Source organism: Chionomys nivalis, chromosome 3, assembly GCF_950005125.1.
Source record: "Chionomys nivalis chromosome 3, mChiNiv1.1, whole genome shotgun sequence".
Classification (NCBI taxonomy): Eukaryota; Metazoa; Chordata; class Mammalia; order Rodentia; family Cricetidae; genus Chionomys; species Chionomys nivalis.
Genome location: NC_080088.1, coordinates 91,346,789 through 91,361,472, shown reverse-complemented (window position 1 = coordinate 91,361,472; position 14,684 = coordinate 91,346,789). Strand labels below are relative to the sequence as shown.

The window sequence follows — 14,684 nt, the reverse complement described above, 5'->3', positions numbered from 1 at the left end:
GCTGGAGAAGGACAAAGAGACCACTTCTCAGCAAATGGAAAAGTTTCCCTAGCCTTTCCTCACACTACACTTTCATAGCCTAGAAACAGCCAAACCAGATCCATTATTCCCGGGCAGGGTAGGTGTGCCTTGACCAGTGGAAATAGGGACTGGGGAGCCAGTTTAGTTGGTAACATGCTTGCTGCACAAGCATGAGGACCTCGTTCAATTCCAGAACCCGTGTGAAAGGCTGGTGTGGTGGTGAGGGCCTGTAATCCCAGGAGATAGCGTCAGGAGAATGGGGAAAGGGGCATCCCTGGGGCTCCATGGTCAGCCAGCCCAGCCTAACTGGTCAGAGAACATGGGCAGCAAGAGACCCTGAGCAGCGAGAGACACTGCCTCAAAAGACAGATGGATGGCACCTGAGGAAGAATAAATACCTGAGGTTGACTCGTGGTCTTGACACACACATGAGCAGCATGTACCTCCACACACACACACATACACACATACACTCAAAGTGAGTCTGGTGGAGGCAAGAGTGGGAGGAGTCTGTCCTTCACTGAACGTGGTTTCCGGTTAGGGGAGAAGTCAGCTATAGACTGTTGACTGCAGCTTTCACCGTGACCCTATAAAGGGCCCTGTTTTGCCTCAAGAGATTTACCTCTTGGAGGCTAGGGGATGACCCGGGCCTTCTTGCTGCCTGCACATTTTTCATGGCTGTACCCTCAAAAACTAACTTCTGTGTGTTCCTAGAAAAGTGTGTGTGTGTGTGTGTGTGTGTGTCTGAGTCTTTTAAAAGTGACGAACCCTGGGGGCTCAGAGTTACAGCTAGAGTTCTGGAGTCTGGGCTCCTCGTAGTGGCGAGCAGGCACTCACCTGTTTCTCTGAGGTGCATCCCTGTCACAGAAGCACCTCATCCCCCACCGAGGCCTCTTCATACGGCAAGGAAAACAGGGAGGTTGCAAGTGGCTCCAGGGACCTCTGGTGCCCAGAGTGGCCTCCAGGTTTTCTTCAAGTGCAATGTCACTGGGCGACTTTAACTCCTCCTGCTAGGCTCCAGGGAAGGTCAAGAACCGAAGACTGGCCTATGTTGCCTGGTTCGTTGATGGTTACAGAGATTGATGGACAGTTACAGAGACTGTTCTCTGACACCGAACTGGGGATGTGGATCAGTTGATAGAGTGCTTGCCTAGGCCATCCTTGGCCACATGATGAATTCAAGTCTAGCCTGGGGCATATGAAACCTCCTTGTCTCAATCAAAAGGGGAGCTTAGAAGATGACTCAATGGATCAAGTGCTTGACTCATAAGAGTGAGATGAAACCAGAGGCAGTAATTACCACATCTGCAATTCCAGCAGTCCTGTGGTGAGGGAGGTGTCAGAGACAGGAGAATGCCAAATGCTAGTGAGCCAGGTGGTTTGCCATAGGCAGCAACAAGAAAAAGACCCAGTGTAAGACAACAAGACAGAGACCAACACCCAAGGTTGTCCTCTGACCTACACACACACAGACATACACACAGACACACACACACACACACGTACACACACACATACATACACTGAGGCAGTGGGGAAAAAGAACCAAGACCCAAAATTGCCCTCTGACTTCCACACACACACGTGTATACACAGACACACACACATGTGCACACACACATACATATACTGAGGCAGTGGGGAAAAAGAACCAACACCCAAGATTGCCCTCTGACCTCCACACACACATGTATACACACACACGCACGCACACACACACGCACACACATACACACTGAGGCAGTGGGGAAAAAGAACCAATACCCAAGGTTGCCCTCTGACCTCCATACACACATGTGTATACACACACACATGCACACACACACACTGAGGCAGTGTGGGAAAAGGACTAACACTCAAGGTTGCCCTCTGACCTCCACATGTGCACCGAGCCATGTGTCTGTGCACACATACGAGAACACACACGTGGCTCCCATCCATTTCTTAGTAAAGCACAGTCTCTTCAGGCTGCGCCACCACTCTCACTGCAGAAACTCTCAGCCCCACTGGAGTGCTCTCCATCAAGAAGTAAATGCATTTTAAGATGGACCAGTCTCTAGTCTGTCTGTCTGTTTGTTTTCAGGCAGGGTCTTTCCATGTCGCCTAGACTGGTCTTTAACCCTCAGTCCCCCGCCTCTGCCTCCTGAGTATCGGGATTGTGTGAAAGTAAACATGTGCCTGGTCCCAGGTTCATTTTTGTTCTTAAAATGGCTTTCCTTCCCTGCTGGCTGACAAAAACCTATCCAGGTTCCTGCTCAAGCCTTCCCTAATTCCCCTGGATGAATGGGTCTCAATGCCACATCCATCCACCATGTCATGCCACAAGTCTTTTCTCTGTCCCCCAGGTCCTTAAAAACATGCTTGTGCTTCTGTCTTCCCCCAAGAAGCCAAGTGTGTGTGCGTGCGTGCATGTGTGTGTGTGTGTGCACTCATGCTATATGTCTGTGTATCCATCCATGTGCCTTTGGAAGCCAGAGGACAATTGATTTCAGATGTTATTGTCCCTCAGGTGTTGGCCACATACACTTTTTTTTCCTTTGGTTTTGGTTTTGGTTTTTTGAGACAGGTTTTCTCTGTGTATCCCTGGCTGTCCTGAAATTTGCTCTGTAGTCCAGTCTGGCCTCAAACTCAGCAATCCACCAGCTTCTGCCTCCCAAGTGCTGGGATTTAAGGTGTGTGCCACCACCACCAACTAGTCCACTACTTTTTGAGACAGTCTCTCTCTAGCCTAGAGCCCTCCAAGTAGGCTAGGGTGGTGGACAAGTGAGCCCCAGTGATCCTCCTGTCCCCTCCCCGCACTGATTGCAGGTGCACACTACCACATCTGGCTTTTTATGTGAATTCTTGGGATGGAACTCAGGTCCTCATGCTTGCACGGCGAGCACTTTGCTGAGACATCTCCCAGCCTGAATGGGAAGATTTGGAGATTTCGGAGGGTCTGGTAGTCTCCCTGCCATTTTCACTCTGCAATTTGCTTATCAAGGTTTAACAAAGATGGGAAGTCTTTAGACTTAGTTTCTGAGAAGCTGGACCGGGATGTTCCTTTGAGCTTTAGAGTGGCCAGACACCTCTTGTGTAACAGGTCCAGTTAGACATAAGAAGAGTGCATGTTTCACACAAATGAAAGTTACCTGTTGAGTTTTGTGTTGGGGACAAATGACTCTGCATCATTTCAGTGAAGACAAAATGGACCTCATTATGGCTGGTCTAGCAAGAGGAAGGCCTGGCATGATTCAGGGAGGACCCACAATCTCCCCTCCAGGAACTAGCTTCTGGGGCTTCCTGAGATGAGTCTGCAGGGACACTCTGCACTGAATGGGACCTTCAGACAGGGAGCTTACTAGAGAATTTGAAATAGGATTCTATCCTCAAGGGCTGTGGGAAACCCCACTTCTTCCAGGCCTGGGCTTTTCCTGACGACATCCATGAATTTCATGAGGTGTGGCAGTCTTTGAGGAAATGGTATGGGCTTGGAGCTCCAGGCAGGCTCCAGTCCCTGGTCTTGACCACACAGTGAGCCTTCCAGGAGAAAGGGCAGCCAGCCCTCAGAACCCCCTCTCCATGGTGGGGAACAGAGCACTGGCAGGATGCAGAAAATCCGGGCACAGAGTGTTAGTAAGGAATCTGTTCTCAACCTCATAATAAAGGTACTAATCACCTGATCGCACACAGCACTAATTGTAAACATCCTTCCTGTACATTCACACATGCATATATACACACATGTTCCAGTGAATACAGCGCTAATAGTGAGCATTCTTCCTGCACGCATACATGCATGTGTACATTCACGAATATTCCAGGGCACTATTAGCAAGCACTAATTAGCAAGCATCCTTCGTGCACACATATATACATGCATACACGCACCTTTTTGCTTGTTTTCAGTGACTCGGCCAGACAAAAGAAGCCCCACAATGTCAAGTAACTTACCCAAGTCAGGAGCCATGGTCTACCTGGGTTCACTAGCCTGTGGGGGGGCATGCATGTGGAGGGCAGAGGTCAATTCAGATGTCCGCCTCTGCTACAGCCATCATGTTTTCTGAGATGACTTCTCCTCCCTGAACCTAGAGCTCACTGATTCAGCTGGACTAGCCAGCTCGTAACTGCCTGTCTCCTCTCTGCAATGTGGGGGTTACAGACACCTGGCACCACACTTGGCTTTTACATGGGTGCTGGGGACCCAAACCCAGATCTTCATGCTGTGCTGCAAGCACTGTACCCACTGAGCCTGCTCCCCAGCCCCTCTAAACTCTTTTCTTGGGACCTGCCTCTTGGTTGTGGAGCAGAGAAAACTTGCTCAGAATCCTCTGAGGCCTGAGTGTGGTGTGGGCAGAGCTTCAGAAGGGGCTACATGAAGCAGGAGTCTGTTTCTAAGACTGGTCTTCCCGGTGTCACCTGGCCACTTGCCTTAGTTGGCACAGGTTGGGATCATCGTCAAGGGTAAGCATGCCACAAGGTCACTGCATGCCGTCAGGACAGTCAGGCCTTAGTGTTCCCAGAATGCTGGTACTTAAGACAAAGAGCATCCTCCTAAGACCACCCGGTACTGAAACAGAAGCCCAGTCAGTCACTGGGAAAGGAGAGATGCCTTAAACTGCTGTGGCAGTGGACAAGAGAAGAGGACAGGGGAACAGCCATCCCAAGAGGCTGGCTCTGTGGTTAACAGGCACCTTTCTTGTAAAGCAACAGAACCCCAGCCCAAGTTGGCCTTGACCTCACCCCTCCTCCACGTCTTTCTATTTAGAAATGATGGTTTTCTGTATCTGCAGCCAATCCATCAGCAAACACTGAGACTCTTGCCTTTGAAAACGTCCGAAATCTAGATGCCCCTAACACCTACCCAGACTTCATGGCCGAGATATCCCTGTGCTACCCTGGTTCGGCAGCCCCCTGGCTGGCCTCGCTGGGGCTCCTTCACTTTAGAGTTGATGCCCTCCTAGTTGTCAGGGTTGGGGTCTGAAACAAACTCATAGCCTATCGCTCTACCCTAAAGCTTCCAGTGGCTTCGGCTCCTCATTCGGAATAGTGCTCAGTTCTCATAACACTCTGTAAGGCCGGGACTGAGCCCAGCCCTACAGCTATCTCACCCTCCCTTCTGTCTACTCAGGGCTCCAGGAGCGCCAGTCCCTCACTGTGCCTCCATCACACCCAGCAGTGCCCAGCAGGGAGGTCTTTGGTCTGCTGACCTCCCTGTCTGGCATAGTCCTTGCCCGTCATCAACATAAATAGTTCCTCTCATCCTCCAGGATCTAAGTTCCAAACACAACCCCTTCCCGTGTTCCTAAGACCCATATCTCCAGACTGTGATGCCGTACACTGGTTTTGTGGCCTGCAGCCCTATGCCTGATTACAGAGAAATGTGGAAGTTCTCATTTGTCCTACTGTGTCTGCAGTGACCTAGAAGCCTGGCAGTTAGGAGTGCCTTGAAATTTGCATTTGCCTGTTTGAGACATTTGCTGTGTGTGTGCATGTGTGAGTGTGTGTGTGTGTGCACACACAAACAGGTATATGCCTATGTATATGCACCTGCACATGTGTACATGCGTGTAGAGGCCAGAGGAGACCCTTAACTATTGTTCCGAAGGTGTGCTCCATCTTGTTTGTTTGAGGCAGAATCTCTCATTGGCCTGGAATTCATTAAGTATGCTAGATCGGCTGGTCAGTTAACCCCAGGCATCTGTCTGTCTTCCTGGCCCCATGCTCACCCTACACTCTGTTTTTTAACATGTTTTGGGGATCAAACTCAGGTCCTCTGGCCTGCAAGGCAAGCACTGAGCCATCTCCCCAGTCTCTGCTAGTCTTTACACATTCTTTCTAATTAAATGTAACCCCGGCAACCTCTCCTCGTTTAGCTTCTTCAAGTGTCAGGCGGTTCATGTGGGGAATGATGGCTGGGATTGGGGTCATTCCCCTGCTGTGAGAAGTTATTCCTGAGCACACAGCAGCTTCCTGTAAAGGGTTTGCCTCTCTTCTTCTGAAATGTCCAGTCTGTGGGTGCTGGTTTCTGTGACCTTCTGCAGAGCCTGTCTTCACCCCAAGACCCCCAGACCCCCAGGCCCAGACCAGATTAGGCAGGTGCAATGGAGAAAGCTGTCATGACATCTTCCATTAAAGACCTGGTTAGGAAAGGAGAGCTCTACTCCGTTTCCTTTTGGCTGAGACAAGATGAGCTTTCCCTAGGAAACAGCTCTGAGTCAAAGAAAGTGTAGGGCTGAGGTGACGGCTCAGTCTATATCAGTCTGTAAGGGCTTGCCGTGAAAGCATGGGGACCTGAGGCTGATCCCCAAAACCCAGGTTTAAAAAAAATCAGGCAGGGTAGGTAGTACACACTTCCCTGGCACAGGGATGGTCCTTAGGCTCAGAGGCAAGCACCCCACCACTGAGCCATCTTGCTGTCCCCATTTTCTTTTTGAGATAAGGTCTCTGACTAGTTTAGAATTTTCCAAGTAGGTTTGACGAGCTGGAAGGTGAGCCCAGGGACAAAGCTCTGAAGTTATCTCTTACACGTTTTTCTAGCATTTGAAGCCATGCACCTTTGTACCTCACTGTTCCCACCTCTCCAGGGGGTGATGGTGTCTTCCTGGGCTGTCACTGAACATGTTGACGTCTGTAAACCAGCCAGTGGCATATTCAGCTTCACAGAGGAAACTCAGTGAGACAGAATTTCTTTCTCCTCCTTACTTGCTTTCGGCCTTCATACATATGTAGGTGGGTTTTAGAAAATGATTTGTTATGTAGAACATTGAAAGTGGTGGAGTAGCAGTGGCAACTTGTTACAAAGTAATGTTTTATTAAAATCCATCATTTGTGTGTATGTGTGTGTGCGTGTGCATACATGTGTGTGATATGTTTGGGCACATGTATAGAGGTCAGAGGACAACTTTCTGGAGCTGATTCTCTGCTTCCACATAAATGTAAACGTGGGTTCCAAGGATTGAACTCAGGTCACTATGCACGGACTGTAAGCTTCTTTACTTGCTAAGCCTTCTTGTGGCCCCCAATGCCAATTATTTATAATAAATAAATACATCATTAAGGATTTGTTGAGCACATGTCTTATATCTCAGATACTTTCAGAATCACAGAAATAAAGACGTTTAACTGAGACCTGGAGTCTCAGTTACTTGGGAAATAGAAGCAGGAAGCTCATTCACTATGGGGAGAATACAAAACCAGAATGGGCAACTTAGTAAGACCTTGTCTCAAAACAGAAAGGGGAAAGGAGCTGAGGATGTAATTCAGTGGTAGAGCACTTGACTAGAATTTTCCAGTGAGGGTCTGGGGGTGTGGCTTGGTTGTAGAACTGTTGCCTTACATACACTAGGCCTAGGTTCAACACCCTCCACCACCTCCACAAGGAGGAGAGGCAGACAGACAGATAGTGAAGCAGACAGAGATAAAGTACTTCTGCTTGTAAAGCTTATTGTAACTTTCTATACATAGTCCTAGAGAAAGACAGAAAGACAGTATTTTAAAGTCACAAAGGTTGTGTGTATGTGCGCCTACTTGTGTGTGTGTATGTGTGTGTGTGTGTATGTGTGTGGTATATCCAAACCCACACACCCCTATTTCATAGCCTACTGGGAACCAAGTTCTTTTTCCCTATTGCATTGGGGGATTGAAAACCCCTCTCTTCAGCTCGCCTCCACTCTCCTGAGCTGTTCCTTCTGTCCTCCACAGTTGTCTACCATTGAAACTAGTGACATGGGGGAGGGAAATTGGAAACGGGGAGCAGGTGGAAATTTTAATTAAAAAAGAATAAAAATAAATAAATAATTAAAAAAAAAAGAAACTAGCGACATATCTGTTCCATGGTCAGAGTTGCATCTTTCTAGTCTGACTACAGATGACTGATTGTGTAATTATTAATGAAAATTGAGATATGTGCATAGAATTCATATTACTTTTGCCATGCAAAGATGACCCACGTCATGACCTCATGGTATTCAGTGATCGAGCTTCTATTTTATACAGATGTTTGGTTTTCCCAGAGTTTCTAATCGCCTTAATTTTCAAAAGGAGTGTGCACACATGTGTATGTATTAACTATATATGATATTTAAGTTTATATATGCATATGCCTTTTAATATACATAAATACACTAAATATTACACACACACGCACACAATTCACAATGCATTCCTGGCAACCAGGGCATGAACTTGAATGCTGATCTGAGGAATGACCTGCCTGTAAATTACAGAGGACACATGATGTGTGAAGAGGCGTGAGCTCAAGTCTCACCTGTCACACAGAGCATTCCCATTAATGTTTAAAGTTGCTGAATCAAGACTAACAATGGATGCATAGCATTACATTCCTAAAAAGGTTTAGAAGAGATTGCTATTTTAGATTAAGTATATTAAATCTGTGTGTATATACTTTAATTAAAAATCTAGCCAGGTAGTGGTGGTGTACACCTTTAATCCCAGCACTTGGGAGGCAGAGGCAGGCAGATCTCAGTGAGTTCGAGGCCAGTCTGGGCAACAGAACTAGTTCCAGGACAACCAGGACTGTTAGAGAAACCCTGTCTCAGGAACCCAAAAAACAAAACAAAACAAAACAAAAAAACAAACAAAAAAACTGAAGTAGAGCTGGGGATGTAACTCAGTTGGTAGAGTGTTTGCCTGCCATTCCTGAGGTCTTGACTTCTGCTCCCAGTACCACATAAGACCAGATGTGGTGGTCCATGCCTATAATCCCAGCGCTGGAGAGGTGGAAGCAATAGACAGAAGCTTGAAGTCACTTGTTCTGGTTAACTTTCTGTTGCTGTGATAAGCACTATAACCCAAAGCAACTTGGGGAAGAAGGGTTTCTTCGGCTAATGTGCCCCAGTCATAGTCCATCACTGAGGGAAGTCAGGGCAGAAAATGGAGTAGGGGCAGAGGCTGGAGCAATGGAGGAAAGCCGCTCACTGGCTTGCTGTTAGGTTCACTGTCAGCTGTTTTTCCTAAACAGCCCAGGACCCTGCCTAGGGATGGCACCGTCCACAGTAGGTTGGGTCTTCCTGTATTAACTAAAAATCAAGAAAATGACCCATAGACACATCCATGGGCCAATCTGATGGGATTAATCCTCAACTGAGGTTCCTTCTTCCAAGATGGTCAAGTTGACAACCACGATTTGCCAGCACATCATCTCAGAGTTCAAACCCAGCCTGAGCTACGCAAGACACACTGTCTCAATAAATAAAATTGGAAGCATCCTTTCACAGGGAGAAAGCACATCAGAACAAGGTATAAAATGAGCACTCTCCTTGCTGTGGGGGTGTCTGGACTTCAATTACTTATGCTCCTTTTATTGCATTGCTTTATAGTTTCAACAGTAACCACGTGGGTTTTGCAATTAGAATTTCCTCAAGCCTCACTTTGACCTTGCTATGGATGCTTGCACAGGTCAAATTCACTTTTCTGGTGGCCTTGTGTCTATATTGTGATTATGATATCCATTCCTTTCTTCTTTTTTTTCTTCTCTCGGAAGTGTCCAGTGTGATCATAGTATCATCTGAAAGAATACAGGAGCCAGGGATTGGGGGCATGGGACAGAGGACAGGCTGACATCTGGTAACCTTGAGTGGAGCAAGTCCTTCCACTAACCCATTGCCCCCGTCGAGTGAGGGTGCCCTATATTAGCAAATTTATGTGTGCTTAAAATAAGATGCCCAGTAAATGCCCTGCATCCTTTTTAGCCCAGGGTGGGAGGATGCTTCCGCTTCATCTGTCACCCAATAGCACCAAGCTTCACCTGCTGTTTAGAGATGCTTCTCCAAGTCGGGGTGGGAATTTGCCAGTGTCTATACCCTCCTGTGATGGTCCCAATGACAAACCAAAGCTCAAACTGAGAACTCACATACAGAACATGGGAGGGATGATGGGGAGGAGCTCAGGTGACCATAAAGCAGGTGTGTACTCAGTGTGGATGAAGGCTCCCCTGAGGCTGCATGACTGGAACTCCCCCCTAGTCTTCTCCATATATACCTCATCCCCAGACCCTATGGCTACATACAGTTAGGACAGAATTGCATACACCTGCCTGACAGGAGGGACTGGATCCTCAGAGAAATGTCCCATGGCCTTCTTTACTTGCTTCTTCTAGGAAGGCATTGAACAGCCAGCAAATCAGGCTGGGCCCGTTTGCAAGCAGCTTAGGAAAGGGGGTCTTGCTCTGCTCAGAAGATAGTACCGAGCAATCGTGCCTAAAGTTCAGCCTCTCTGGTTGGACCAGGCAAGAGAGGTTCCAGATGGAGCCACCTTCCCCACGTGGTGTCCACCGCCAGGTGCAGGCTCCCTCTCTGCTGCAGTGGCTGTGCAGTGACTAATGACAAGGGAGAAGGCTGCTCGGTGACCTCTCACTCCCCCCTGCTGCTCGCCTTCACTCCTCATAACCACCTGCAAATATTAGTTCCCTGTGTCATTTCTCCTCATCAGCGACGTCACAGGTGACAAGCTGGGTGCTCCTCAGATGGGTGTTTAGTTTAGCCGCTAGCCTTCGTGACAGTCTGACAGCTGGCGAGCCATCCCTGAAGTGTCTAAGGGAAGGTGTTAGCAGGAAGATTCCCAGGGGAGTCCCAGAGGGAACTTCAGGAGCCTAGAGGTTGGGGAAGGCCAGGGCTGCTGCCAGCTCCCCGGGAACCTAGAGGTCTGTGAAAACAGATCTCCCATCACGAACTTGATGTATAGGATTAAGAAAATGTATTTGCTGGCCCTGCCTGCACCAACTACTTTGTTATCGTTATTTGTATGTGTGTGTGTGTGTGTGTGTGTGTGTGGTGTGTGTGTGTGTGTGTGTGTGTTATGTGCTGATATGGTTGTACATATGTGTAGGGGGATGTGTGTGCATGCACTTATGTGTCTGTGCATGTGGAAGTCAGAAGGTAATGTTAATTATCTTCCTTAATCATCCTCCTGATTTTTGAGACAGGGTTTCTCACTGAACCAGAGCTCACCAATTTGGTCAAATAGTTGGCTGGAACCCCAGGGATCCTCCTGTCTCTGCCTTCCCAGTGCTGGGATTATAGAGACACACCCAGCTTTTTTATTGGGTACTGGGGTCCCAAGGGTCCTAGTGTTTGTGTAACAATCACTTTACTGACTGAGCCAACTCCCTTGCACCAACTTTCTTTCTTTCTTTCTTTCTTTCTTTCTTTCTTTCTTTCTTTCTTTCTTTCTTTCTTTCTTTCTGTTTTGGAGATAAAGTCTTACTATGTAGCCTAGGCTGGCCTTGAACTTGAGATCCTCCTGCCACAACTCTGTGTGTGTGTTTATGTGTGTTTGTACAAGTGTGTGCAGGTGCATATGTATGTGCATGCATGTGGAATCCAGAGGACAACTTTGGGGTGTCATTACTCAGATACCATCTACTTTTTTTTTTTTTAGAAAAACAGGGTTTCTCAGCCCAGAGCCTGCCACAAAGGCCAGGCTGTCTTACTTACCACATAGGCCAGGCTGTCTGGCTTACCACCACCATACCTGGCTTTTCTACGTGGGTCTGGAGATCGAACTCAGGTCCTTCTGCTTGCAGGACAAGTATTTTGTTTACTGAGTCAATTCCTCAGTCCCGCCGTCCCATCCTCTTTTTATAATTCCCATGCACCTCTAATGTAAAACCACTCCATCCTTAAGCAAGAAGCACCAGATACAGCACTGGGGAGAACCTGTGCTGATCAGAGGGTCCTCTTTACCGCCCCTCACCATGGGTGTGAGGCCACTATGGATCAGAGCCTTCCATGAGCCTGAATTCTGCATAGCCACAGTATGCTGGCTACTCAGTGTGAGGATCCAAAGAGGGTATTTTGCTTTTCACTCATTTACATTTGTTTTTCTTCCCAGCCACTCATATCCACACCCTGTATTGAAATCCCTGCTCTACCAATGTTTGGTCTTGATTTCTCCTAAATAAACTGTTACTAAAGTTGCTGTGGTCATTTAATTTTGATGCTAACCGTATTTTAGGGGAAAGCAGAAAAAAATGCATATGGCTTTTTCCTTCCCGTCTCCAGAAGTGAGCTTAAATTATTTATAGTTTGATACTCACAAAACGGAGAATGGACTCGGGGTGTTTATGTAGCAGAAAACCAAAGGGAAGTGTGACTGCAGAGAGAGCAGAACTCTTGGATAGCTGAACACAGTCATCCAGGGAGTCACCAGGGCCGGTGGCCTCTGTGCCTAGAGGAGTTTCCAACCTGTGACGTATTTGTCCAGTTGATCTAGCTGGAAAATGGCAGGCATGTTATTTTTCTCCTTGCTTTGATAAGTTGTCTGACAAGGACAACTTATGGGAGGAAGGCTTGATTCTGACGCACGGTTTGAGGGTGAAAGCCCATCATGGTGGGGGAGGCGTGACGGCAGGAACTCCACAGAGGAGAAGCAGGCTGGCTGCTGGTGCTCAGCTCACTGTCACCTTTGCCTTTAGCCTGGGCCCTCAACCCACAGGTGGTACCATTCACATTCAGTGTGGGACTCCCCACCTCAGCCAGCCTAACCTAGAAGCCCTCTCACAGCCAGGCCCTGTGGTTTGTTTCCATGGTGATTATAAATCTCATCAGGTTGACAATTAAGATTAACGGCCACAGTGGGTATGCCAGGTGATCTCAATAAGTAAATGCTTGGATCAGTGGGGAAAAATAAAAGGAAGCATTTCGGAAAATTCCAAGCCCTTCAAACCCTGCTGCTGCACATTGTCCCCACTGGGGACAGGTGGCCGGCAGACAAGACTGGCTATGCCTAGACTCTATCTCATACAGTGTTACAGAGGCCAGGGGTGATGTAAAAATATCAAACTCCAGGCTCTCTCTAGGGCTCATGAGGTTCTGGGCTTCCTCGTGGTGTGGTTTTGCATGGTCCTTCTGTCTTTTCCCAGTCACCCCATCTTCCATTCTGTGAGTTCCATGGACGTTTTGTTTTCTCTGCTGCAGGAGCTACTGACACCCATGAAGCCATGGCCCCTGTCATCGTGGTTGCCCCAGGCAACAGAAGTGTGGTTGCAGGGTCCAGTGAGACTACCTTGGAGTGCATAGCCAATGCCAGGTACAGGGTGTGCTCTGGGAGTGGGAACATGGGTGAGGCATCCCTCAGCCGAAAACCCAGGTCCTGAAATACTTTCAAAATCTGGAACTTTGTGCCTTGATATGAAGTCACGGTAGAAAATTCCAACCCAATCGCACGTGTCTGATGCAGTCAAAACAGTGATGCACTAAAAATAAGGCAAGGGAATTCCCTTTGGGCTAAGTGTGCAAGGTACAGATGGAGCACAAATGAATTTTCTGTCTAGACTTGGGGTCCCCTCCCCATGCCATCTCACTCAGAATATACAAATACTCCAGAGGGAGACAGGTGCAAAATACAAAGTACTTCTGATAGCTGGGCAGTTCGGATAAAGGGCACAGAACCTGCACCAGAGGGCAGGGAGGTGGCTTAGCAGTACAGCGCCTGTTGCACAAGCATGAGAACCCAAGTTCAATTCCCTAGACTCCACGTCAAAGCAGGATGTGGCGTCTCACTTTTATAATCCTAGCATTGGAAGGACAGAGACAGGAGGAACCCTGCGGTTTGCTGGTCAACCAGTCTAGCCTCTATTGCAAGCTGCAGGTTAGTGAGAGACCCTGACTCAAAAACTAAGGTGGAGAGTGATAAAGACACCCCTGTTGACCTACCTCTAGCTTACACACATACACATGCACGCACACGCGCACACACACACACACACGCTCACACACACATGTCCACTCACACACTAAGATGAGAGAGAGAGAACCCAGATGTGTGAACCCTCCTGTGAAGAGACAGTCACGGAGAATGGCACACGAGCCCACACTCCCGAATGCAGCAGGCTCATTTATCCTGGGGCACTTGGTGTCACACGTGTGGGAACCTCACACTGCCTCTACAGTGGATGGAGCTTTTCAGTTTAGCTCCTGGTGTTGGGGAGATCTCAGCAGAAATGACCCAAGCTGTTGGGGGAAAGATGAACCAGGCCCCTGGGTACCAGACTTTTTCTTTTAAGCCACCATCAGCTCCCAAATCATGGAAGACTTATTATTAGTTGTGAATGCTCTGTCTCGCTTAGGCATTTTTTCTGGCTAACTCCTTTAACTTAACCTGTTTCTCTTTATTCACCTTTTGCCTCGGGGCTTATTACCATTCTTCTGTGTATCTAATTTTTGCTGCTTGCTTCTCTATGTCTGACTGGTATCCCTCCTCATTCTTCTCTTGTTCTCCTCTTCATCTTTTTTTTTCTAGATTTCTAGCCTAGATTTCTACTCCTATTTATTCTCTCTGCCTGACATCCCTGTTTATCCTTCCTCTTGCCTAGCTATTGGCTGTTCAGCTTTCTTAGACCAATTGGGTGCCTTAGACAGGCAAGGTGAACAGATGCAACATAACTTCACATAATTAAATAAATGCCGCAGAAACAAAAGTAGCACACCTTTACACTGTTAAAGTAATATTCTGCAGCATAAAAAATGTAACACATCTTTGCCTGGTTAGAGTAATATTCTACCATACCCCGAGCAGCCAAGGAAAACTAGTTCCCTTTCTTTTGTAGTCTCAGGCATGCCCTGCCTACTTACTTCCTGTTCACTCCAGGCTGGAGTTTAGATGGCCACACCTCCCACGTATCTGTGGGTCCCCTAGTAGTATTTATTTTAAGCATTCTTTTC

At 47.7% G+C, this 14,684-nt stretch overlaps 1 protein-coding gene across 1 annotated transcript in view; it reads left to right on the top strand.

Moving 5' to 3' along the window:
* The window catches only part of Sdk1 (sidekick cell adhesion molecule 1), a 975,668-nt gene that overhangs the window by 695,435 nt on the left and 265,549 nt on the right, over positions 1-14,684 (top strand). Inside the window, exon 6 of the mRNA XM_057765703.1 lies at positions 12,939-13,050. Coding sequence (XP_057621686.1) covers positions 12,939-13,050 — 112 coding nt within the window. The remainder of the gene's footprint in view (positions 1-12,938; positions 13,051-14,684) is intronic.